This window comes from Molossus molossus, unplaced genomic scaffold, assembly GCF_014108415.1.
Source record: "Molossus molossus isolate mMolMol1 unplaced genomic scaffold, mMolMol1.p scaffold_m16_p_4, whole genome shotgun sequence".
NCBI lineage: Eukaryota > Metazoa > Chordata > Mammalia > Chiroptera > Molossidae > Molossus > Molossus molossus.
Genome location: NW_023425377.1, coordinates 67,072,775 through 67,096,971, shown reverse-complemented (window position 1 = coordinate 67,096,971; position 24,197 = coordinate 67,072,775). Strand labels below are relative to the sequence as shown.

Here is a 24,197-nt window from a genome sequence, read left to right as displayed (position 1 = left end):
AGTTCTTGGGAGGGGTAGACATTGAGTTGCCCATGGTGGTATTATGAAAAAGGCGATTACAGAGGGGAGAGTAGCAAATACCTTGTGAGAGGGAGAAACCAAGACCTGGCATCCCAACCTTGTTACTGCCTCTTTCTTTGTGCCGAAACTGATTCTAGGAGGCGTCCCATTACTAGAAAAGGTTCAGGTTGGACTGAATCAGTTCCCAGTAGCTAGGGAAAAATAGGAGCATCCTCCATATTTAATCCCTGTACAAGTGAGACTGGTCAGATCCAACACTGGCATTTGCCAGTGAAACCCTAATGTGTCACAACCAGTTAACCAGTGAGCTGTCTCCCCCTGAAACACTGGAATTGGCAATGCCAAGGCTCACAGTTCCCAAAATAAAACCCTGGCCCAAAACACCTGGTAGGGTTTCATTTTTTGTTCAGATAGAGTGGGAGGGAGAGAGAGAAAGAGAAACATCGATGTGAAAGATAAACATCCATGTGAAAGGGACATATCGAGTGGCTGCCACCTGCTTGACTGAACCAGGGCCCACAGGACCCAACCAGGGCCAGGGGCAAACTGCCCTTAGAGGGAACCGAACCTGTGTCTCTCTGGACCGCAGCCACGCTCTAACCGCTGAGCCAAACTGGCCAGGGCGACCTGTACAATTTAAATGAGTGAATTATAAGGGGTGTGAATGAAGGTATTAATTATTTAATTTAAAAGAAAAATGCTAACTGGGGTTAAGTGCCCCCCCCCCCCACTCTCCCCCACACCAAATAAACCCTCCAATTTATCCTCTTTGTTTTTCTTCACAGACTGAAATCGTGAACTGTTTGTGGTTCTTTCTTTTTTCATCTTCGGTCCCTCCTCCAGAGGAGCATCTTGCCTGAGCCCCACAAAGATGGGGGCTGCATCTAAATTAGTTCTAGCGTGCCCTCCCACACCCCGTACGCTAAGCCCCAAGAGCTATACTGTAGGCAAGTGGATGGGGTTTGACTCTCTGCTACTACAAAATACAAACCTTATCTCTATAATAATAACTAGCATTCTAGCGCTTAACGAATGTTATCACCTGTTAATTGCGCTGTGTCTGGCGTTTTACATGGGTTTTGACATCTAATAATTGTCACATTTCTAGGAGAAAAACAGTAGTATTACTCCCATTTTACAGATAAGACCTTTCAGGTCCGTGGCTCGAGACCCCCGAAACACCTCAAAGCACCCCGATCGCATTTTAAAAACCGCGCCCACTGGAGATCTGGTTCTATTTATATATAGGCTTGAGGCAAAGCGAGAACGCTCGAACCAGCCATTGAGGTCTCTCCGGGTGCCTACTACTCCCGACGTGCCGCGCGCGCCGACGCACCTCTACGGCCGTGGCGGAACAGGAGGGACTATCCGCGTTGCCTGTTGGGGGTTGTAGTCTAGCCTCGAAGGAAGGTGAGGCTGTAAAGAGGTTGGGTGTATCTAGAACCAATAAAGAAACAGATCTGGTTGAGCGCAGGGCCAAGGAGCCAATGGACGCGCGGCTTAGAGAGGGCGGGACTTCCGGCATCGAAGTCGTGGTGAGCGGCTGCGCAAGGGCAGACACTTCCTTTTGTGGGTAGTGGCGAACGCGGAGAGAACGCTATGAAGGCTTCGGGCACGGTAAGGTGCCCGCGACAGGAAAGGGGACCGGAGAATGCGGCGCGGGTCAAGTGGGAGACTCAGGAGGGTTTGTGGGCCGAGTCGGTGGTGCGCACTGCTGGATGGGACCCGTGCTGTCGTGTGCGGCTGCTTCGAAGTGCAGCCAACATGGCGGCCACTGTGGGAGCCTCGTGGGGAGGCCGGTTCTTGATCCGGGACCACTCGGGGATCGCGGGATCGGGGAAGCCGGGTCTCCTTTTCAGGGGAAGGGACACGTTGCACGATGTGTAAGCTCGTGCTATCAGACTTTGTTGAGTCTCCGAATTTCAATTGCCCAATGAACTTGGTGAGGGGAGGCAATGGTATTCCCATTTTCCCCAGTATGGCTGTGAGAAGTAGAAGAAAGTTATAAATGTGAGTTGACGAAGAGATTGCGAGCCTTATCGCTGAGACAAGTGCTGGGCATCACAGCACACTGATGCATAGATGGAAGAGTGAGCCCTGGGGGAATACAGGGCGGGAAGTGTCAGGTACAGCTCTCCCGCCTCAGTTTCCACGCTGGGAAAGGGACCCCATTGGTTCCTTTCAGAACGGGTGATTCGCGAGGTCAATGATTTCGACTCAGATGTGGAAATAGGAGCCGAGTTTGCGTTATCTGAGGCTGTCTCTTACTGGTTTTGATAAAATGATTGCGAATCATTTAGGTAGGTGGCTCTTTCCCACTATATCGCAGGGCTTAGATTTGGCAGACATCCTCACTTTCACATCCGTGTGAACAGGGAGCATCTATCTGCTCGGTAACCCAAATTTCTTTGGGCACCTGGGAAAATTCAGGCAGGAAAATTCAGGCAGCGGCAAGTTGCCTGGCAGCAGTACAGGGAGCCCAGGGCTAGAGTGGGAACTGGATTCTTGCCCTAGTGCTGCCTGGAGTGGGATGTGAGATCCCAGGCTGGTCACTGTTTCTGAACTCCAGAGTAAAAGGACTTGAGAAGGTTGCCTGACTGGAGCTTGAGGCTGCAAATCTAGGCCTCCACTTATCCCACAAGCATAAAGGGAGGGGGAGGAACAGTGTGGGGTGATAGCCCTGCCCAGCTTTCCAGAGTCAGGGCAAAGGGGACACTGCCCTTACATTTACAGGGAAGGCTGGACAGTTGTGTGACCCATGATCAACTGGATTTCACATGGAAGCCCAGGGGTGGGACTTTTTCCTCTATCCCTTAATCGTCCTCACCAGGCTTGGGAAAGAGAGCGGGGAATCTCCACAGTTGCCTGGGTGCCAGTCCCTCCTCACCCTTGATTCTGTTTCAGCTTCGAGAGTACAAGGTGGTGGGGCGCTGCCTACCCACCCCCAAGTGTCGCACACCACCCCTCTATCGCATGCGCATCTTTGCACCTAACCATGTTGTTGCCAAGTCCCGCTTCTGGTACTTTGTGTCTCAACTGAAGAAGATGAAGAAATCTTCAGGGGAAATCGTCTACTGTGGGCAGGTATGGAGTGTCCAAGACAGGGTGGGGTCTGGAGTAGGTTTACATCTTCCAAGGGGCAGGCCTGGCCGCACAGGGTTACCATTCTTCAGAGCCCCTGGTTCTGTTCACAGGTGTAGTTCAGGCCCTAGATCAGGATGAATGGGTGTCTCAGTGCTCTTTTCTCTCTCTTTTTTTTAATCCTCACCAAAGGATATTTTTTCCATTGATTTTTTTTTTTTTTTTTTTTGTAGGGAGAGTGGAAGGAAGGAAGGGAGCAGGACACACACACACACACACACACACACACCCCACACACACACACCACTCTAACCACGGTACTACACTGGCCAGGGCTCAGTGCTCTTCTCTTAAAGGTCTGGGGATGGTGTGTCTGGTGCACTGGGACACCTTGGCTGAGGCCATCACCTTAACCTGGGACTCATCTGTGAAAGGGGAAGAGGTGCTGTCATCTGGGTACATTGCCATGATGGGTACTAGACTGCACCATGAGGCTCCACTGGGCAGCAGCTAGTTTTCAGCCCAGCTATTGGAGTCAGGGCCTAGGCTGGTCTCCATAAGGGAAGTTGCCTGGGCTATTGCACTCCCACTTTTGCCATGGAAATTTCTGTGGGTGGCAGATTGCCCTCAGGTGCCTGATGGTTCAGGGACTGTCCATGGAGCAGCAAGGGTAGAAGAGGGTAGGGGCCTGGTGGGGGCCCACTTTCTGTTCTCCCCTCAGCCATTCTCTTTTTTTGGCAGGTGTTCGAAAAATCCCCACTTCGGGTAAAGAACTTCGGCATCTGGCTGCGCTATGATTCCCGCAGTGGCACCCACAACATGTACCGGGAGTATCGGGACCTGACCACCGCGGGCGCCGTCACCCAATGTTGTAAGCTACAGTGTCCCACAGCCAGATCCTTCCTCTTATAGTTGACATTGACATCTGCAGCTCAGTTTGTCACCCCCCTTCCCAATCTGCCAACAACGAAGGACAAGTGCAAGAGGCTTATGGGGGTGTTTGGTGCAAGGGAGGTGTTTGCTTAGGGGGCAGAATTGGAGAGGATATTCTGGGAACACCTTTTTTCCGAGACCTGGCAGCAAGTGGACCTTTGGGGTCAACCTCTAGTGTAGAAGTAGCTTCCCACCCAAAGCCAAGTCTAGCCCCAGCCCAATGTTGGGACCTGTAGGGGCCCAAAGTGCTCCCAGGATGGGCCACCTACCAGGGCCAAAACCTAAGCACCTAAACCCAAAACTGCTGTTTCTCATAGCAGTAGTTTAAACAGGTGCTGACAACAAGTGAACCTTGTCGCCTTTGGGGGCTGTGGCTGTGCCCCTCAAAGTGAATTAGGAGGTTCTACATTCCTGGTGGCCAGAGACTGAGATTCCTAGGCAGGCACCTAATGGGGGTTTGGGTGAACACCCAGAAACCCTAGTGCATGTTCACCCTGCTCCCTCCTGCAGACCGAGACATGGGGGCCCGGCACCGTGCCCGCGCCCACTCAATCCAGATCATGAAGGTGGAAGAGATTGCAGCCAGCAAGTGCCGCCGACCAGCAGTCAAGCAGTTCCATGTGAGTGCGCTGGGGCCCCTGCTGGGCAGGCTGGTCTGGGGGGGGGCTCCCTCCAGCCTTGGGTCTGACGCAGGAGCCCAGTGGGGCGAGTCCACACCTGTGTAGACCTTTTGAATGATAAGGTTAAGAGGCTTCCACCCCCCTCACCTGCCTCTCTTTGTCATAGGACTCCAAGATCAAGTTTCCGTTGCCCCACCGGGTTCTTCGTCGCCAGCACAAACCACGCTTCACCACCAAGAGGCCCAACACCTTCTTTTAGACACAGGGTGCCCCCATCCCCTGGTCTGTCCAAATAAACTCCTTGGGAAAACTTGGGTACTCACTTATTTTGTTTGCACACCCTGCAGAACTCAAAAGGGTGCAGCCAAGTTATGAGTTCTCTGCTCTGAGAGGAGTCTTATTCCTCAAGTAGGGCTCAGACAGTGAGATCTGTAGAGGTGGGGTGGGGTGAGGGGCAGGAATGTTGAGGGTCTCACCCCCAATCTCTCCTGCCCACTCAGTTCTCTGAGGCTTTGTTTAGTGAGACACTGTCATGGGTGGGGTCCTGGGAGAGCTGCATTTGCAGCCCTATCAGGCAGCCCTCTGCTGTGAGCTTGGAGGTGCATTGTAGGCCACAGGTCTGGCCCCCAAATCTGTGCCTTCTGCCTCATTAAACACAGGCCTCCATCCCCCCCCCCCCCCCATTCTTCTGGTGGTGAGATGTGGCAGCTGGACACTCAGGGAATCAGGATACTGGGACTGATTCATTCTGCCTGGGGCCTCTCCTGGCCTAAAACTTGGTTTCTGGTTCCAAGGTCCTCAGAGTAGACAGGAGGTGGTGCTCAAGAGGGACATGAGCCTGCTGTGCTAAGGTTCTGCTGCTTCCCCACTTAGGGCACCTTGAATGAAGCTGCTCTGATTCTGTCCAAGGTGTTTGAGGTCATCTGTTTCCAGAAAACCACTTCAAGAAGTTAATCCTACCTTGGCTGAGCCTTCAACAAGGAGATTGAGGCACAGGCCTTGGGAGTACCTGCTCCTCTGAGCATTGGTGTCCAGGCTACCTACCACATTTACTCAGTCAACAGTGCTTGGGGTGCATGCACTGGGGGGCACAGGCTGTGCAGGACCCACCATGGATCAGGAAGACCAGTCACAAAAAGCATACAGCCAGGCCTGGGGTGTCCTGAGTAGGGAAAACAGCTACCCCACAGGGAGGGATATAGTATGACATCCCTGGTTTACCAAAAAAAAACAACTTCAAACCCACCTGTGTTTGGAGAGGCCAGTGGCCCAGAGCACAACTTGTGCACAGCCAGCCATTCTCACAGGAAAGATGCTCGAGTGGGTCCCCAGGTTTCCAGGGCTCTCGTAGCTGCTTTGGCTGCTGTTCCAGCACAGTTGACTCCTAGCCTCTGGGCTTGTGCACTAGCTGAGCCTACTACCTGGGCTGCTCTCCTCAGGTCACCACTAGTTTTGCCTCTAATGTTTCTGAACCATACATCTATTCATATCACTAGGTTTTCTGTCCCTCACCAGACTGAGGGCTGGGACTACATATGTCACTGTCCCCAGCAGAACTTTGGTAAGTTTGTGGGACCCAGAAAAGGGCAGTGATGGCCAGTGGATATCCCGCCATCTGTGTCTTAATGGGCAACTATGCTAAAGTCCGTGTTACAGTGTCAGGTAATTGATTTTTGGCACTGAAAAAAAACATTTTGGATTTGCTTTTATGAAGCTGGTGCTTTTTCTCCCCCAGCCCAAATTAAGATTATTTGTATGACTTTGGTTGATTGCCTAGCTGCTGGTTGTCTCTATTGATTTGTAAAAACTTGGGAGAAAATTTCCCCCATGTTGCAAATAAGTGCTTGTGGATTTTGTTAATCTATTGTGGTTTCTGGCAGAAACTAGTTCCCCCAAATAATGTTTTTCCTCAGTAATAGGATCTACATGTCTAAATACCACCCAGAAAGTTTCCCAGCCTACCTTGCAATTAGGGGTGGCCATGTGATCACAGTAGTGATGTGTTTCATTTCCAGGGAATATCCGTTATTTGGAATATAGCCATAATGGCCAGTGCTCCAGCGACCATCCTAGGCCATGAAAAGCCACACACCAGCAAAGAGGTGGAAAGAGTTTGGGTTCTTAACCCTGTGTGGCTGCAAAGTCATGATGTGGCCTGGAGGTGGGCCCTGATGGCTGTCTCTGGGGCAAGTCACCGCTCTAGTTTCTTTTATGTAAAGTGGGAGTAGTGATTGCTTAGTTCTGGGGGTGGGGAAGCTTCAGATAGGCTAGAGACAGGGAGTCCAGGATGTACTACCAGGAATGTGCAAGTCCAAGACCCCACAAAGGCCCAGGCACCTCATCCCTTTAGGGCTCCATTGAGGCGTCATCCATATTCCAGCCTGGAAGCCAGTTGGGAGAACTCTGGCCCTGCCAGGCAAGGCGTGGGGTCATTCCCATTATTGAGGGTCCTTAAACTGAGAATAGTAAGCTCAGCTCTAATTTCACCCTCTTCAGCCACCCACCCTGCCATCTGCTCATCCTCATTACCACTTTGCCCAGACTCCTCTACCATGTAACCACCCACCTGGCAATTCCCTACAAACCCTGCAGAGAGCAGCTGGTGGGACACTGGCTGGGGCTGGAGGCCACTGAACTGAGCCCAGTCTCCACTGTGTGTGCTGGGACCGCCCAGAGTGAAGGCCAGAATTAGGAGGTGGGGCATGTGAGACAGAGTGGCACTTAGATTGCTGATGCCACTCTGGTCCGCCCAGAAATGATAGGGCAGGAACCCAGGGCACCTTTCCCACTGCCTCAGGTGCTGAGGCATCCCAGGACCCATTGCTGGGCATGTCTAGGTGACACACCTGGGCAAGACAGGGATCCCTGGAGGAGAGACACACACCTCTCCTCCTTGACCCACCCTGCACCCAGCTTCTTAGAACCTTCAGAGCAGGTACCAAAGCAAGAAGAGTGGGGGCCCCAGTAGACCCAACACATCCTGAAACCCAGAGAGACTTAAGATTCAGGATCATAGAGTCCTCAAGACTAGACTCCTGGGTCCTGGCCAGGTAGCTTAGATGGTTAGAGCATTCCCAGTATATAAGGTTGCAGGTTCAATTCTCTGCTGGCACGAAAGGATCAACTAGTGAATGCATAAATAAGTGGAACAAATTGATGTTTCTCTCCCCTTCTCTGTATCTAAAACGAATACATTTAAAAAGAAAAAGACTAGACTCCTGGAATCTCACAGTGATGGCACCAGGGGTAATAAAGTTTTGCTTTTACTGAGTGCAGGATACAAGTTTAGGGACCCAGTAGACCATGCTGGAGCCAGAGTAGCTCACAACCTCTCATCCCTGACCCTTGCCATGTCTCCAGGGAGCCATGGGAGCACTGGGGATGCCCAAGCACTGGGCAGCGATGAGGGTGGCAGATACACAAGTGTCACCCCAACATTCCTGCCCCTTCTCAGACTGCAGCAGCTGGGTCTTCAGGATTGTCTTGCCCCCTTTTCCCTTCCCATTAAGGTGCTACTTCATCCCACCCTACTTCCTGGCCCCCACTCCCCAGCAGGCACAGGAGATGGTCTTGCCTATCCCTCAGGGCTCCCAACTCGCCTCCTCTCACATCCCAGAATTCTGGAATGTGAATCCACGCATTTCTCCCCATCTCATTAGGCCTATTATTAGGTCCACTTCATTAGGCCTCACTAATTAGATCCCTCCTTCCTTCCAGACTCTCCAGTGGCTCCCCAGTGCCCTTGGAATAAAATCCACATCCATCACCAAGGCTCAAGTTCCCCTGGCGGCCCTCCCTGCCCAGCTCCTTTCCACCTCAGGGCCCTTCCCATGTAGCTCATCCTCTGCTCATTCTCTTGTAAATCTCCACCCCAGGGGAGTACCCTAATCAGAAGCCCTACATATGGTTGTCCCCAGATCATCACTCCTGTCATCTATCAGCTTCTGAGGTAGGTATTCATCTGCTGGCTGGGTCAGTATCATGATTCTGTGTGCCCAAGGGGCCCACTTTTGTCCCCAGCACTTGGTGCAGGGCATCTCCCACAGTAGGTGTTCAATGAACGGACCTCAACCCAGGTGTCAGTCTGTGACCTGGACCCCCACTCCAGGGTAGAGTAGAGGAAGACCGGTGCTGGCACTAAACAGTACTCCCTCCAAGAACCTCCCTGGGGAGACAGAGCAGGTTTGCTGATAGCAATTTGCATGTGTTTTCATGGCTTTGCAGGAAGAGATCCCCCGCCGGGATTTCCCCTGCCCCAGTAGGTTTTACAGGAGGGTGCGGCGCCCGAACCCGAACCCGGAAAAATAATAGAGGTGGAAGAAAGAGGAAGTTGGTGTCTTCTACACCCTCCTGGTGTGGGTGGAGGGTGCAAGCCAGCGGGCAACAGATAGGGCTCTGTGACAGTAGTGGTGTCGGAGCCCTAGGAGGACGGCCTACACATTGCATATATAAAGAAGAGAGTCTCGGGGACACTCGTGAAGGCCCGGGGTACACGGGACTCAGCTGGGGCAGCGCGTGTATGCTAGAGGGGACCACCAGGGGGCGACAGAGGCTGGAGAGGACGAGACAGTGCTCTAGCGGATGCTCAGATCCCGCCCGCTTACAGAGGAGGGTACCCAGCTTTTGGAGGGCGCACCAGAGGTTAGAGCCTCCAGAGGCCAAAATCCCTCCGGGTCCCCCATCAAAGGGCCTCAAGATGACAGTGTCTGGGTCCTTTGATCGCATGATCCCAGACAAGCGACTTCCCCTCTCAGTCTCCTCATTTGTGTGATAGTCATGTGCTAGATGCTACCTCCCCAGGTACTCATGGGTCCACCATTTATTCGGGTTCATTGCCACTGACAGCCCCTCCCCATGACCTTCATTGTACAGTATGCCCAGCACAGGGCAGATGCTCTGTGCATGTTTGACAAGGAGCCAACGAATAAATGAAGAAAAGAATGAAAGTTACTTTGTCTGTGCCAGGTTTGTGTTAGGAGTGTTCAATTTATTCCTCTGAGACCAGAGCTCTTTTTTCCCTATTTACAGATGGGGAAACTGAGGCCCAGAAAGCACACCTTCTCTAGTACATATGCACTAAGGACTTGAACCCCAATGTCTTCCATCCGGTTTAGCCAGAGTGAGGGGTTTGGTGATGCACTCCCACTAGGGTCTAGAGAAAGGAGGGTCCAGTTTTCCTTAGAGGACCCCGCACACTTGAAAGTGAACTTCAGCCCTGTGGGAGAGTGAACTCCTGGTGGCTCCAAGGTACTATAGCACAGCCGGAGTTCAATGCTGGAGCCACAGCTGCCAGCTTGTGTGGCCTGGGTGAGTGACATGCCCTCTCTGAGCCTCAGTTTCCCCACCAGCTAAAGGGAGACATTAACAGCCCGTGGTCAGGGGAAAGTGCCACACGAAGCCTCCTCGACACAACCTCCAGCAGCCATTCACGTGACCAATCCAGTCCAGGGAGGAAAAGAGTGCGGGCAAGTCTGGGGGAGGAGTTTCGCTGACCCCGCGGAAGCCCAATAAAGCCGCAGCCCGCCGCCTTGGGCCACCTCTTTAAGCCCCACCGAGACCTTCTGAGTCAGCGCGGAACGCGGTTCCCAGGGAGAGGGACAGAGCCCGGGTGGCAGACACACGACTTCAAGGGGCAGCCGACGGAGAGGGAAGCGACGTGGACAGACTGACAGCGGAGGCAACCGTGTAGACAGAGAGGAGAGACAGGGAAGCAGGCAGCCTCAGCTAGGGCCGCCGGGAACCAAAGGGAACAGGCGTGCGCCTCGTGCGGAGGCTGAGCATCCTCCTACCTCTCTCGGTCCTTGCCTTCTCCTCCACCACCAACCTCCCCAGGCCGGGCGCACGGGGTGGGCGGGGTCGCACCTGGCCCCTGCACCTGCGCTTCATGGCTTCCGCTGGGGCAGGGGCACCCGCCACGTTTGGAGCCTGGGATTATGGGGTCTTTGCGCTCATGCTCCTCGTGTCCACGGGCATCGGGCTGTGGGTGGGGCTGGCGCGGGGCGGGCAGCGCAGCGCTGAGGACTTCTTTACAGGGGGCCGGCGCCTGACGGCCCTGCCAGTTGGCCTCTCACTGTCCGCCAGCTTCATGTCAGCCGTGCAAGTGCTGGGCGTACCCTCTGAGGCCTACCGCTATGGCCTCAAGTTCCTCTGGATGTGCCTGGGCCAGCTGCTCAACTCCCTACTGACCGCCGCCTTCTACCTGCCAGTTTTCTACCGCCTGGGCCTCACCAGCACCTACCAGGTAACGGGAAGGGGCCGGGAGTGGGACCAGCCTGGCTGGGAACGTAGGGACGCGATGGGGGGAGCCTGGGGCTTTGGACTGCTGTGCAGGGGTACACAAACGGGCTTCTTCGTGCTGCCCGCCCCCACCCCCCCGCCGCCCCAGGGCATACAAGTGGGCAGAGTTCTGGGAAGAAGACCCAGGCATTGAGGCGAGGGACAGGAAGGAGGAAGAGGAGCAGGTGTCTTGGTTCTCTTGGTGGAAGCCCGCAGGGTGTGGGGCCACCAGGTTTGCACTCATGTGTGGACAGGCTCACACCTGTCCTCCTCCCTCATATGCCTCAGCGTAGGGACACCTGAGTGCTTGAGGGGCTGTAGGCTTGTGATTCCAAACCCGACTTCCCCTCTTCTACTTTTGGCAAGGGGCAGGCCTCTGCTCAGATGTCCCAAATGTCCATCACTGCTAATCACAGGACCATCCTTCAGTCCGTGGGTGAAGTGACTAAAACTGTGGCTACAGGGCTCCTCGGCTCCTTCCTGTCCCTCGCCTCAATGCCTGGGGCTTCTTCCCAGAACTCTGCCCACTTGTATGCCCTGGGGCGGCGGCGGGGGGGGGGCACGAAAGCACGAAGAAGCCCGTTTGTGTACCCCTGCACAGCAGTCCAAAGCCCCAGCAATCAGACATGAGTGAGGGGAGACATGTACACATTTATTGACAGTCCTCCTGGGCACACGCTGTGAGGACAGGCATGGGGATAGTGTGTGTACACAGGTGTGTGAAGACTGGTCAGAGTGTGTGTGCTTGGCAGATGCTTCCACAGGCAAGAGTACAGAGAGCAAAGTTGGCCTCCCGAGGGAGGGCAGAAACTAAGAGAGCAGGTAAAGGAACCCAGAGATCTCCAGCCCCTGGGTAGGATCTGTCTAGGTAACTACAAGCCCTCGGCTCCTCTTTGCAGTACTTGGAGCTGCGTTTCAGCCGCACTGTGCAGCTCTGTGGAACCTTGCAGTACCTGGTGGCCACAGTAAGTGGCCTGGGCCCTACCCTCTCCTGCAGGGTCCTGCTTTCATCTGCCCCACCCACAACCCTACCCCATCCTTCATGACCCCGCTTTTACCCTGCAAGGCCCTCCCATTGCAGTCAGGTCTACAGGTTTGGCCAACTAGCCTCCCTCTTATGCCCAACCTTACCCAGCACCCACATGCATGGCCCCACGCACCTGCCTCCTCCCTACCGCAAACACCCTTCTCCCATCTCTGGATTTATTCCTCACCCAGTCACCGATACCACTACCCTACCTCCCCTTCCCACCTGCAGGTGCTATACACTGGCATCGTGATCTACGCCCCTGCGCTCATCCTGAACCAAGGTTTGACTCTGGGAGATCAGGGGAGGGTGTCTGTGAGGGAGCAAAGGCTTACAGGCTATACCAGAGAAGGGGGCAGGGGCTGTCCCAAGAGACACATGGGAGGGAAGGCTCCTCCTGGAGAGAGGAGAGCCCAAGACACTGAAGGCCAAGTTTGCATCCCACTCGGTGGCCTAATGCGGGGTGGGGGGGTCTCCTTGGACAGTGACCGGGCTGGATATCTGGGCATCACTCCTGTCCACTGGAGCCATCTGCACCTTCTACACCACTGTGGTGAGTGACCCTCCTCACCCCACTTGGGGCTCCATGCCCGCTGGGTAGGGAAGACCCTGGTCTGGCTGTCCACACTCTCTACATTTCCTTCCTCCTGAGGAAGCCCCGTCCCAGCTGGGCCTGTTTCCTCATCTTCATAATGAAAGAATATTTAAAGACTTATTGGTTAGAGTCCAGGGATAAGGTAGCTTCAGGCCTGGCTGGATCCAGAGTGTCCTCTGTGTACTTCTCCCATCTCTAGGGGTTCCATCTGCTTCATGCATCCACCCCTTTGGGCAGAAAGTGAGTTCCTATCTCAGGATGGGCTGGCTAAAGTCCAGGAGGGCTCTGTTTGGCTGGCTCTGGTCTTGTGTGCAGAATGAGCAGAAGTATGGGGGACTGGGATTTTGGGGGGGTTGGAATTTTTTAAATTGAATTTATTGGGGTGATATTGGTTAATAGAATAATATAGGTTTCAAGTGTACAGTTCTATAATAAATCATCTATATGTTGTATTGTGTGTTCACCACCCCAAGTTGTCTCCTTCCATCACCATTTATCTTCCCTATACCCTCTTCTACCACTTCAATCCCCCATCCTCTCTGGTAATTACCATGCTGTTTTCTGTGTCTGAGTTTGTTTGTTTGTTTGTATTTTGTTTCTTGCTTAATCCCTTCACCTTTTTGGGTTGGGATATTCTAATTGACTATTCCTGGAGTTGGGAGCTTATTGGTTTCACCTGAACAGCCTGTGAGCGGAGAAGGGGCTTCTCCAAAAGAAAATCCAGGGGCTGCCATGCAAATGTAAAGGCATGGAGGCTGGAAGGGTAAAAACAGCAGCTGATAATAATGGTAGTAATAATAATAGTAGCATTTATCACTCATTGAACACTTATATGTGCTATGTGCCATTCCAAATATTTTCTCATATTAACTCTTTGAATTCTTACATCATAATAAGGGGAGTACTGTTATTTTTTTAATTGATTCTAGAGAGGGAAAGAGAGAGAGAGAGAGAGAGAGAGAGAGAGAGAAAGAGAAAGAAAGGGGGAGAAACACTGATGTGAGAGAGAAACATCATTCAGTTGCCTCCTACACTTGCCCTGACAGGGACTCAAACCCTTAACCTGGGTATGTGACCCGACTTGGAATTAAACCTGCCACCTTTCCGTGTACAGGGCAAGGCTCCAACCAAATGAGCCACACCGGTGAGGGCAGGAAAATACTGTTATTTTATTTTTTTGAGAATACTGTTATTAACCCTACTTTACAGATAAGGAAACTGAGGCAGAGAGGGGCATTGGTCCTAGCTACTGCTGGAGGCCAGGCCAGATTGGCCCCAGCCAGGTCTCCCGTCTGACCCCTTTTTGCCTCATTCTGTCCTGTTCTGCCGGCCCCAGACAGGTCCCTGTCTGACTCCATCCCCTTCCTCTCTGTTACATCCTGCAGGGTGGCATGAAGGCTGTGATCTGGACTGATGTGTTCCAGGTTGTGGTGATGCTGGCTGGTTTTTGTGTTGTCCTGGTTCGTGGAACCATGCTTGTGGGTGGGCCTAGGCAGGTATTCAAGCTTGCCCAGAACCACTCAAGGATCAACCTGATGGAGTGAGTAAAAATGTAGAGGGGCATACTGTAAAATGATGGAGCTGGCATCCCTCTGCCCTAGGACAAGCCAGCCAATGCCTCTGGCTCCAGGAAACCCTCCCTGATTTCTTCCACAGACTCCCCACAGATAGTACCCTGGCTCTTCTCTCTGTACTCCCCTACTCCCTACCCCTTCACCTGGCCCAGACCTCTGCCCTATCCTACCCTCCAGGCCAGACTGGGAACTGAAGTCTCTCTGAGGTTCCAGCTGGGCACAGAAAGAATGGTTTTAAAATGCATACAGAGATGACTCAGTGAACAAACAAATGAATTTTCAATCTGTCAAACTCCTAATCACACTTCTAAACCCACCCCAAATGTCCCCTAAGGCCCTTAAGGAAAATGACCATCTTGGGCCCTTGGGAGAAAGAATTCAGTGTGGCATCCCCACATGGATGACTTGCCCTGTCTTCATTCAGCTTTGACCCAGACCCACGGAGTCGCTACACATTCTGGACTTTCGTGGTGGGCGGCACATTGGTGTGGCTCTCAATGTATGGCGTGAACCAAGCACAGGTTCAGCGCTACGTGGCCTGCCACACAGAGAAGCAAGCCAAGCTGTGAGTGTTTGAGGAGGCAGGGTGGGGGCCTCTAGCATGAGCTGTCCTCCACCCCTAGCCTGAGGCACACCTCCCCACAGGGCCCTGCTCATCAACCAGGTGGGCCTGTTCCTGATTGTATCCACTGCTGCTGGCTGTGGCATTGTCATGTTCACATTCTATATGGACTGCGACCCAATCCTCACAGGGCGTATTTCAGCCCCCGACCAGGTGAGTTTGGTCCAGCCTTCTAGGCCACTCCTGACCCATCCACACTCTGAACCTCAATATGGATGAGGTTGAAAAGCCTTCCTAGCAGCCTATGCAAAGGTCCAGAGGCAGGAGAGAACTAGGCTCAGAGGAGAATCTAGGAGGAATGGGGAAGATGAAGTTGAGAGTCAATGAGGAGCCATGGTGGATGTGAGCAGGAGAGGAGCACACTCAGATGTAGAGTCAGACTCTCTGAGGGGTATCATGGAGAAGATGAAACCATGGTCCAGCACACAGTGATGGTGTTAAAATTAATAATAATGACCAGCTCCCATGTCCCAAACCCGACTCTATGCCTCATGCTGTTCCCTTCGCAAACAGTTTCCCATCAAAGCCTTCAGCATACAATGAGGCCAAGGATGTCATGGTGCCTTCTTTACAGATAAGCAAACTGAGACTGAGGTGGGGGGTAGAAGGCACTGCCTAAGGTCTACAGGCAAGTCAAGGGCAGTGCCAGGGCCAGGACCCCTGCCTGGGTCACACCCCAGCTGGAGCTCTCTAGCCATGGGGTTCGGAGTGGGCAGAGGCTGCAAGGCTATTACATCTACTGTCCTCTGGGATCAGAATCCCAACCACCTGATGCAACCTCAGGCAGGGTTGCACCTCTCAGCCTCACTGTCCTTGTCAATAAATGGAGGTGACACAGGACCCTGCCTCAGGTGGATCCCAGGGCTTTATGCATGGTGGGGCTCAGCGACAATCACAGGTGCATGCAGCTCATCAACAAACACACAAAATGCCCACTGTGAGCCCAGTCTGGGCGCTGGGTACAGGCAGGGTGAGGACAGACAGAAGCCCCAGCCTCCAGCTCTTGTCCTGATGTCTGATCCCCACCTCCCCTCAGTACATGCCCCTGCTCGTGCTGGACATCTTCAGGAACCTGCCTGGGGTCCCTGGGCTCTTTCTGGCCTGTGCCTACAGTGGCACCCTTAGGTGAGTGGCCCTGATTGTTCACTCAGTCATGTCCCAGCCCCTCAGGGTCTTGTCCCTACCAGCCTCCTCACCCCTACCCCTTAAGGATACAATGCTCTGGACGTGTCTACCATTTGCAGTTCCTGCTTGGTTCCTAGCAGGCAGCTCAGGTGGTTCTGTCAAAGGGCACACTCTGGGCACAAAGACCTCAACTGTGGGGTCTTCAGCTTCTTAGCACCTGGCAGCCACTCCAGGCCCCTCTTTCTTTCTTCCTTCTCTCTGTCCTTCTTCCCCAAACAAATGTTTATTGAGCACTTACTATGTTCTAAACCTGCTGTTTTAAATCCTGAAGCACAGCTGTGACCAAGTGATCCCCTACTCCTGCCCTCATGGGCCGCACATTCTGGTGGTTTCAAATCTCCCATGACTTCTGGCCATAGGGTGACCAGGGTCCCATGTGGCAGTTCTCTGCACCCCATTATTGCTCTGTAGCAAGACTTTTGTCATTCGTGTCCCTGGTTGTGGGTATCCCTACTCCTGTGTGTGTGTGTGTGTGTGTGTGAGGGGGGGGGGTCTCGAGTCTGATGTAGGGATGGGGGTGTGGTCATTTCCTCCACTCTTGAGGGAGTTTGACACCCATGCCTCTGCCCTTGGACTAGGTGAGTCTTGGCAGGTCAGATGGTGTGGGCAGCTGGGGGCCTCCCCAGCAGGTGGGCCCCAGAGATGTTGTGGCCAATCTCTGGATGTGGCCTGACCACACCCCTCTCCCACCCCCTCGTGCCCCCCAGCACCGCCTCCACCAGCATCAATGCCATGGCTGCGGTCACTGTGGAGGACCTCATCAAACCATGGCTGCCCAGCCTGGCGCCCCGGAGACTCATAATCATCTCCAAGGGCCTCTGTGAGTTTGGGGGACCTGGGTGGAGGGCCAGAGCAGCCTCTCCTCACTGACAGTGCCGTCCCCATCACTACAGCGCTCATATATGGCTTGGCCTGTATCACCGTGGCAGCTCTGTCCTCACTGTTGGGGGGCGGTGTTCTCCAGGTGAGCCCTCTCCCCAACCCTGCTCCATCTCCCCAAGAGGTGGGGCATCTTCTACCTTGCACTGAGGTTAGAGAGGTTCATATACTCTCTGGGTTCCGTCTGCCACCAGCGAATGGATACTTCCTGCAGCCATCTAGGTAAAGGTGAGGGGAGGTGGGGGAGGGTGGCCTGAGAGCAGGAAGAGAATCATGGATGTGGGATATGGAATCGCATCAGTTAGGAGAGAGAATGGACATCTTTGCCTCCAACCCAGGGGAGAGAGACAGAAACAGGGCATCCTATCTGCTTTAGGGAAGCTGAGGCATGGAGGAGTCTCAGGTCCACAGTAGGATTCCTCAGGTCTTGCTTTCCCAGTGGATAAACTGAGGCCTAGAGAGGTGGGGTGGCTCTGCCTTCAGTCACAGCCCCACCCCCTCCCTCAGGGCTCCTTCACTGTCATGGGTGTCCTCAGTGGCCCCCTCCTTGGAGCCTTCACTCTGGGAATATTCCTCCCGGCCTGCAACACACCGGTGAGTGGGGGCAGGCTGCCGAGGGGCTGGGGGCGTGGCCAGACTCTCCAGTGGGCTGACTCTGGCTCCTCTCCCAGGGCGTCCTCTCTGGGCTGTTAGCAGGCTTGTTGTTCTCACTGTGGGTGGCCGTGGGCGCCACTCTGTACCCGCCCAAAGCAAAGTCCATGGGGGTCCTGCCATCCTCAGCTGCCGGCTGTGCAGGGCCCTCAGCCAATGCCTCTGGCTTCCTGGGCCCGCTCCTCATTGCCAACGACTCCAGTGGGCCCACCAGGTGAGCGTGAGAGTCTTGGCATGAGGGAATGTGATCAGGACAGGACTCTTAAACTGAGTCCCAGATGAGGAGGAGGAGCAGGGTTTGGGAAGAGGTGAGGGAAGGGCATTTCTAGCTGAGGGATGGAGGGATAGGAAAATGCGAAGGCCAGGTTCAAATTAGTGCGCTGGCTATGATGAGGTTGGGGTGGATTTAAAGGAAGAAGAAAAGATGGGAGATGAGGTCCAACCAGAGGAATTTGGTCTGTTTTTGTTTTGTTTTTAATTGTGATATAATTTTCAGACCATAAATTAGTCTTTTAAAAGTAGATTTTAGTATATTCACATGGTTATACAACCATCATCACTATCTAACTTTAGAAAATTTTCATCACTTCAAAAGGAAACCCTGTATTAATTGGCAGTCACTCCCCATTGCACATCCCCCAGCTCCTAACAAACACTAATCTTTCTGTCACTATGTGTTTGCCTGTTCTAGACACTTTATATAAATGGAATCATACAGTGTGTGGCCTTCTGTTTGACTTCTCACTCAGCTTGGTGTTTTCCAGGTTCATCCATATTGTAGTGCTGTCAGTGCTGCATTTCTCTTTATGGCTGAGTAACATTTTCTTGTGTGGACTGACCACGTTCTGTTTGTCCATTTAACAGTAGATGGATATTTTCGTTGTTTCTACTTATTTGGTGATTGTGACTAGTGCTGCTATGAACATTTATGTACAAGTTTTGGTGTGGACATATGTTTCATTTCTCTCTGTCTATACCTAGGAGTGGAATTTTTAATTTTGATGACGTCCAATTTATCTGTTTTCTTTGGTTGCTTGTGCTTTTGGTGTTATATTTAAGTAACGATTGCCAAGCCCAAAGTCATAAAGATTCACACCTATGTTTTCTTCTACGAGTTCAGTTTGGTTTTATTCTGAGAACAGTAGTGAGCCATGAAGGATAATAAGCAGAGGCAGGAGGTTATCTGAGTTACATTTTAGTAAAACCCCCTCTGGTTGTATGGAGAAAACCTGGGGGTGAGGGAAGGATAGCAAGAGAGGAGTATTGGTTACTGCACACATCTGGGTGACCATTAATGGAGGACCAGGCTAGGCCATGGCAGTGAAATTGAAAGGAAGGGAATGGATTGAGAGTGACTCCTAGATTCATATTCACCTCTCCCACCCCCAGAATGGACCCTGATCGACCCACCTTGGCTGATAGCTTCTATGCCATTTCTTATCTTTATTATGGTGCCCTGGGCACACTGAGCACTGTGCTGTGTGGAGCTCTTATCAGCTACCTGACAGGTAAGCAGGGCTTGTGTCTTCCTCAGAGGTTACCCTGTGCCTCCCTCTGCCTCCAAGACCCACTGGGCAGGAAGAAGAGAAAGGATGCTCCCATTGGTCAAGCAGCCACTGTACAGTGGACACATCTTTCTCCCTTTATGCTGTATCACCTTCAGGAGAATCCTGCACCTTGCAGGGCTTGTTCTATTTCACAAAGACAGAAACTGAAACATCCCCAAAGATTAAGTCCTTGCTAGAGAATGTAAGGGGGGAGTGTGTCACGGGTGCTGTCCACGGTGCTGAAATAGCTTCTCATCAGGGCCTTGACCACTCCACATCCCTCAGGGAATTGTGAACCCCACAAAGAAGCAGAAAGAGATCAAGAGAAATCAATAGAATAACAGCACCTGTCCTCGCTTTCTGAGTGTAGACTTTACATTTAACAGGCCTTTATTGAATCTGTCTCTGTGTTTTGAACAAAATCACATACTGAAACCTCCCAGAGTGGGGCAGAGGCTTGCCAGCATTCCCCCAGTGGGTCACTATCAGATCTGGGATTGAAACCTATTTGAGCTCTCCCTTGCCTTCCCAATCTCCAGTTTCCACCATCCCTCACTAAATTACTTCCATTCTCTCTGACCCCCAGGGCCGACCAAGCGCAGTGCCCTGGGTCCTGGTCTGCTGTGGTGGGACCTCACATGGCAGACAGCATCAGTGGTGCCCAAGGAAGAAATGTCCTCCCAGGATGACAGCTTGGTGAAGGTCAGTCTCAGGGCTGGGCTCCCAGAGTGGGAGAAGGGACAGTAAAGTAGCTATAAAGTAGTTTGGGATGCTCTGGGCATGGCCACAACTTAAGAAATGACATGATGAGTCACTGTCTTTCTCAGCTTCTTGTTACGTCCAGTGGAAAGACTCAGTTGGGAGCTGATGTGTCTTCAACACTTTTTATTATCCCCTTTAACAAAGATTAAGCAGAAGTTGATATTTTCATTTTCATTGTATCTGTTTTTACACTTACTTCCAATCTATGGTAGGTGAAACTGGTTTGCCTTTAGGGTGTTGATTTAAAGTCTCTCCTGAGCCCTAGCTGGTTTGGCTCAGTGGTAAGAGTGTCGGCCTGCGGTCCAGAGAGACCCAGGTTCGGTTCCCGCTAAGGGCATATACCTCCGTTGCAGTTTGTCCCCGGCCCTGGTTGGGTCATGTGTGTGGCCCGCTCGATGTGTCCCTTTCACGTCGATGTTTCTCTCTCTCTCCCCCTCCCACTCTATCTGAACAAATAATAATAATAATTATTATTATTATAATAAAAAGTTTCTCCTGAAAATAGAATTACTTAATTCAAAAGTGAGTCATTGCACCAGCTCAGTGGTTAGAGCATTGGCCTGCACACTAAAGCGTCATGGGTTAGATTCCCTGTCAGCGCATACCTGGGTTGCAGGTTTCATCCCCAGCCCTGGTTAGGGTGCTTGTGGGAGGCAACCAATCAGTGTGTCTCTCTCACATCGATGTTTCTCTCTCTCACTCTCTCCCCTTCCTCCCTCCCTTCCACTCTTTCTAAAAAAAAAATCAATGGAAAAAGTATCTACTAGTGAGGATTAACAAACAAAAAAAGTGAATCAACATAGAGATAATCTTATGTAAGAAATGTGACAGGCTAGACAGGTTTTGTTCAAAGCCTTGTGGTTGCTATGTGAATGCCTTGAGTTTGGGGAATGCTGTCCCTGAGGGGTCTAATTCAGGCCTGCCCCTGCTTTGGACTCCTTCTTTTGTTTCCTCATTTATTTATTTATTTTTCTTCTTTATTGATTTAAGAGAGAGAGGAGGGAGAGGGAAAGAGAGATAGAAACATTGATGAGAGAGAACATTGACTGGCCGCCTCCTGCATGCCCCCCACTGGGGATTTGGCCCACAACCTGGGCATGTGCCCTGACCAGGAATTGAACCAGTGACCTCTTGGTGCATGGGTAGAAACTCAACCACTGAGCCACACCGGACTGGCTGTTTTCTCATTTATTAAGCACTTACTGTATACCTAGCACTGCTCTGGGCTGGGGTCCAAGCCCACAGTCTAGTACGAGCAGATAAAAACTAAACTGAGAAATGAGTAGGATCTTGGCAGGGGGTGAGTGTTAGGAAGACAGTAAAACAGGATACTATGATGGGGGTGTCCCCCTGGAAGAAGGGACATTGATAGAGTCCCAGAATTCCCAGAAGAAGAAGGGCAGTCTCGGTGGAGGGGACAGCAGGTGTAAAGGCCCTGAGGCTGGAACAGGTTTGACTGGGGTTGGGGGTGCCTGGGGGTGGAAATTGATTTGGCTGAAATGTTTTAAAGCTCCCTCCAGAAGCTGTGGGGAAATACTTATTTTCTTGAAGGGGAACAGGCAGAGAGTCAGAGAGAGAATGGAGGCAGGCATACCTTCAAGCTCTGATGGCCTGGACTGTAGGTGACATGGGCATGGGGAAGAGAAGTGAATGGAGATTTTTGGAAACAGAAGGGACTGGCTGATGCACTGGACAAGAGGATATTGTGCAACCCTGCCCAGGGTTCTGTCCTCCCAGGCCCTCAGTGTCGCCATCTGGGAGATGAGCTAACACAGAAAAAGTGGTCTCTGAAGAGTCTTTCTTCTCTCCTCCCCCCAGGGGGCTGAGGAACTGCCCCCCAGAGCCAAGAGGCCTTCTAATATCCTGCCCACCAACGAGGACCAGCTGCTCTTCCTGAGGCAGAAGGAGGTGAATGGAACAGGCTCTGGGTCCTGGAACCCCAGCAGTGGACATGAGGGTGGTCTTGACCTGCGAGAGACAGACCTCTGAGCCAGCCTGGGACTGACCACCTGGAATGGAACTTCAGGGTGTGGCAATCCTAGGCTACGAGCCAATCCCAGGCAAGGGGAAGACGGCCTCGGCTCTGATCGGCTGGATGATGTCATATGCAAATGAGCTCAGACTGCATGTCCCCGCTCTATGGGAAGAGGTGAAGCCCCGCCTCCGGGAGGTTTTTTTTCCAGATTCCTGCTTCCAACCAGCCAGCTGCTACTCTTAGCTGCTGCACCCCCGTCAGCATCCCCAAAATGAGGCCGGATTTTTCCATACCTACAATAAAAAGATGTTGGAGTCCTCTTTGCACAACATGGGAAACCTCCAGGTTCAATGTTAGGGTCTGAGAAAGACCCCAGCTCTTTCTGAGAGGCGTCTGAATCTTAGCAAGGATTTTGGAGGTTCTCAGGCCCAGTCCCCTGTACCTCACTTCACACGCGGGAAAACTGAGAACTAGAGAGGGGCAGGGATTTTGCCGAGGTCACAGAACAAACCAGAGGTGCATTGAGAGTTGGACACCAGCTTTTCCTCCTTCACCCCTTCCTTGTTTTCATCTCTTTGAAGAGTCAGACAGTACATGGCCTCTGACATTGGAAGCAGGTTGGGAGGAGGAAGGAGAAATAACGTTTCAGCTTTCCTCCTGTGTCTGGACACTTTCCCCATCTCATTCATTAAGGACTGTGAGCCCATTTTGCAGAGGAAGAAACTGAAGCTCAATGAGGTTGCCTGAGGTCATTCAGCAAGTCTGGTCGATCAGGGATGGGCCTGGGTGCTACATGATGCTGGGGCTCTATTGAGGACACATCAGTGGTGTACAGGGTCCAATCAACCAGGTGCACATTCCTGACTCTTGGCTAGAGAATTCATCCACACACATCAAATAAATGGACTCTGAAGCTTGATATCCTTGGCTCTCTGAAAAATTATTCTGGCCTCAGTGAGATCTGAGTACAAATTTCTGTGTCTCTTGTCCAAGCCTACAAGTGAATAAACCTGAGTATTTAAATAATCAGAGAGAGGTGACCACTCCCACATCAAGGTGATTGTAATGCCCTCCCAGACACGCAACTTGTTGCCCCTCCTAAACTTTCTCCTGAAGCACTCCCTCCTTGCTGCCCTTTGCACCTGGATAGCTTCCACAATGTTCCTGCACCAGCCCCTGGGTTCTCTGTGACCATGAAAGCTGGCTGCACTTGCCTCTGCCCACACACCTTCCATGGCTCCCATGGCCCCCTGCTCACTTCACAGGGCTGCCAGGTTCAGTAGAGCCCCCCCGCCCCCACCCCATGCCAATTCATGTCCACCTGGAATCTCAGAATGTGAGTTTATTTTTTTAAATTATGTTTTTATTGAATTTTTAGGGAGAGAGAGATAGAAACATCCATGTAAGAAACATTGATTGGCTGCCTCCTGCACACCCCCTACTGGGGATTAAGCCTAAAACCCAGGCATATGCCCTGACCAGGAATTGAACTGAGACCTCTCAGTCCCTGGGACAACGCTCAATCCACTGAGCCACACTGGCTGTACTATTTTTTAAATTTTTTGTTAATCCTCACCCAAGGATATTTTTCCATTCATTTTTTAGATAGAGTGGAAGGGAGGGAGGTGGGGGGTAGTGGGTGAGAGAGAGAAACATCAATTGGTTGCCTCCCATATGACCCCAACCTGGGCCTGGGATTGAACCTGCAACCCAGTTACCTATCCTTGACTGGGAATAAAATCCATGGATCTGTGGGCTGATGCTCCAACAGCTGAGCCAAACTGGACAAGGCAGAATGTATGTTTATTTAGAAATAATGTCTTCCCTGGCCTGTTTGGCTCAGCAGTTAAAGCATCAGCCTGAGGACTAAAGATTTGCAGGTTCAATTCTGGTCAAGGGCACCTACCTTGGTTGCAGTTGGATTCCCTGCCCTGGTCAGGGTCATGAGGGAGGCAACCAATTGATGTGTCTCTCTCACATCAATGTTTCTCTCTCTCTCTCTCTCTCTCAAAATCAATGGAAAAATGTTATTGGGTGAGGATTAAATAAATAAATAAAGTCTTGGCAGGTGTACTTAGTTAAATTAAGATAAGGTCATACTGAATTAGGATGGGCCCTGAATGCAATGACTGTGTCTTTTTTTTTTTTTTTTTACTTATTTATTTTTCCTTCTTTATTGCTTTTAGAGAGAGAGATAGAAACTTCAATGAGAGAGAACATCAATTGGGTGCCTCCTGCATGCCCCCTACTGGGGATTGGGCCCATAACCTGGGCATGTGCCCTGACCAGGAATCAAACTGATGACCTCCTGGTGCATGGGTCAACACTCAACCACTGAGACACACCGGCCAGGCCAATGACTGTGTCCTTATAAGAAGAGGAAAAGAGGCTCAGGGACATAGATAGATAAGGAGAAAGTTGTGTGGATATGGACGCAGAGATTGAAGTG

General features: G+C 51.9%; 2 protein-coding genes and 1 non-coding gene across 3 annotated transcripts; all 3 read left to right on the top strand.

Annotated features, from left to right (window-relative positions):
- The first annotated feature begins 1,545 nt into the window (after positions 1-1,545).
- RPL18A (ribosomal protein L18a) lies at positions 1,546-4,982 on the top strand. The gene is made up of 5 exons (XM_036240271.1): positions 1,546-1,638; positions 2,926-3,105; positions 3,844-3,973; positions 4,546-4,655; positions 4,822-4,982. The coding sequence occupies exons 1-5, from the start codon at positions 1,621-1,623 to the stop codon at positions 4,912-4,914; spliced, it is 531 nt and encodes a 176-aa protein (XP_036096164.1). The 5' UTR covers positions 1,546-1,620; the 3' UTR covers positions 4,915-4,982.
- On the top strand, positions 4,318-4,446 carry LOC118616669. Its single transcript, XR_004956652.1, has one exon. It is a non-coding gene; the product is annotated as a small nucleolar RNA SNORA68 (small nucleolar RNA).
- Positions 4,983-10,539: 5,557 nt separating the features above from the next.
- SLC5A5 (solute carrier family 5 member 5) lies at positions 10,540-21,972 on the top strand. The gene is given in 15 exon segments (XM_036241122.1): positions 10,540-10,896; positions 11,831-11,896; positions 12,190-12,241; positions 12,444-12,511; positions 13,939-14,093; positions 14,552-14,692; positions 14,773-14,902; positions 15,786-15,874; positions 16,642-16,754; positions 16,828-16,898; positions 17,321-17,407; positions 17,485-17,684; positions 18,854-18,972; positions 19,598-19,713; positions 21,592-21,972. Coding segments are annotated over 15 exon segments (1,935 nt in total). The 3' UTR covers positions 21,763-21,972.
- Positions 21,973-24,197: the final 2,225 nt, after the last annotated feature.

What these genes read in the sequence shown, in the direction of transcription:
- RPL18A (XM_036240271.1), top strand. An exon ending in AAATCGTCTACTGTGGGCAG is followed by an intron (nt 3,106 to 3,843) that starts GTATGGAGTGTC and finishes TTTTTTTGGCAG; the next exon opens with GTGTTCGAAAAATCCCCACT. An exon ending in CAGCAGTCAAGCAGTTCCAT is followed by an intron (nt 4,656 to 4,821) that starts GTGAGTGCGCTG and finishes TCTTTGTCATAG; the next exon opens with GACTCCAAGATCAAGTTTCC.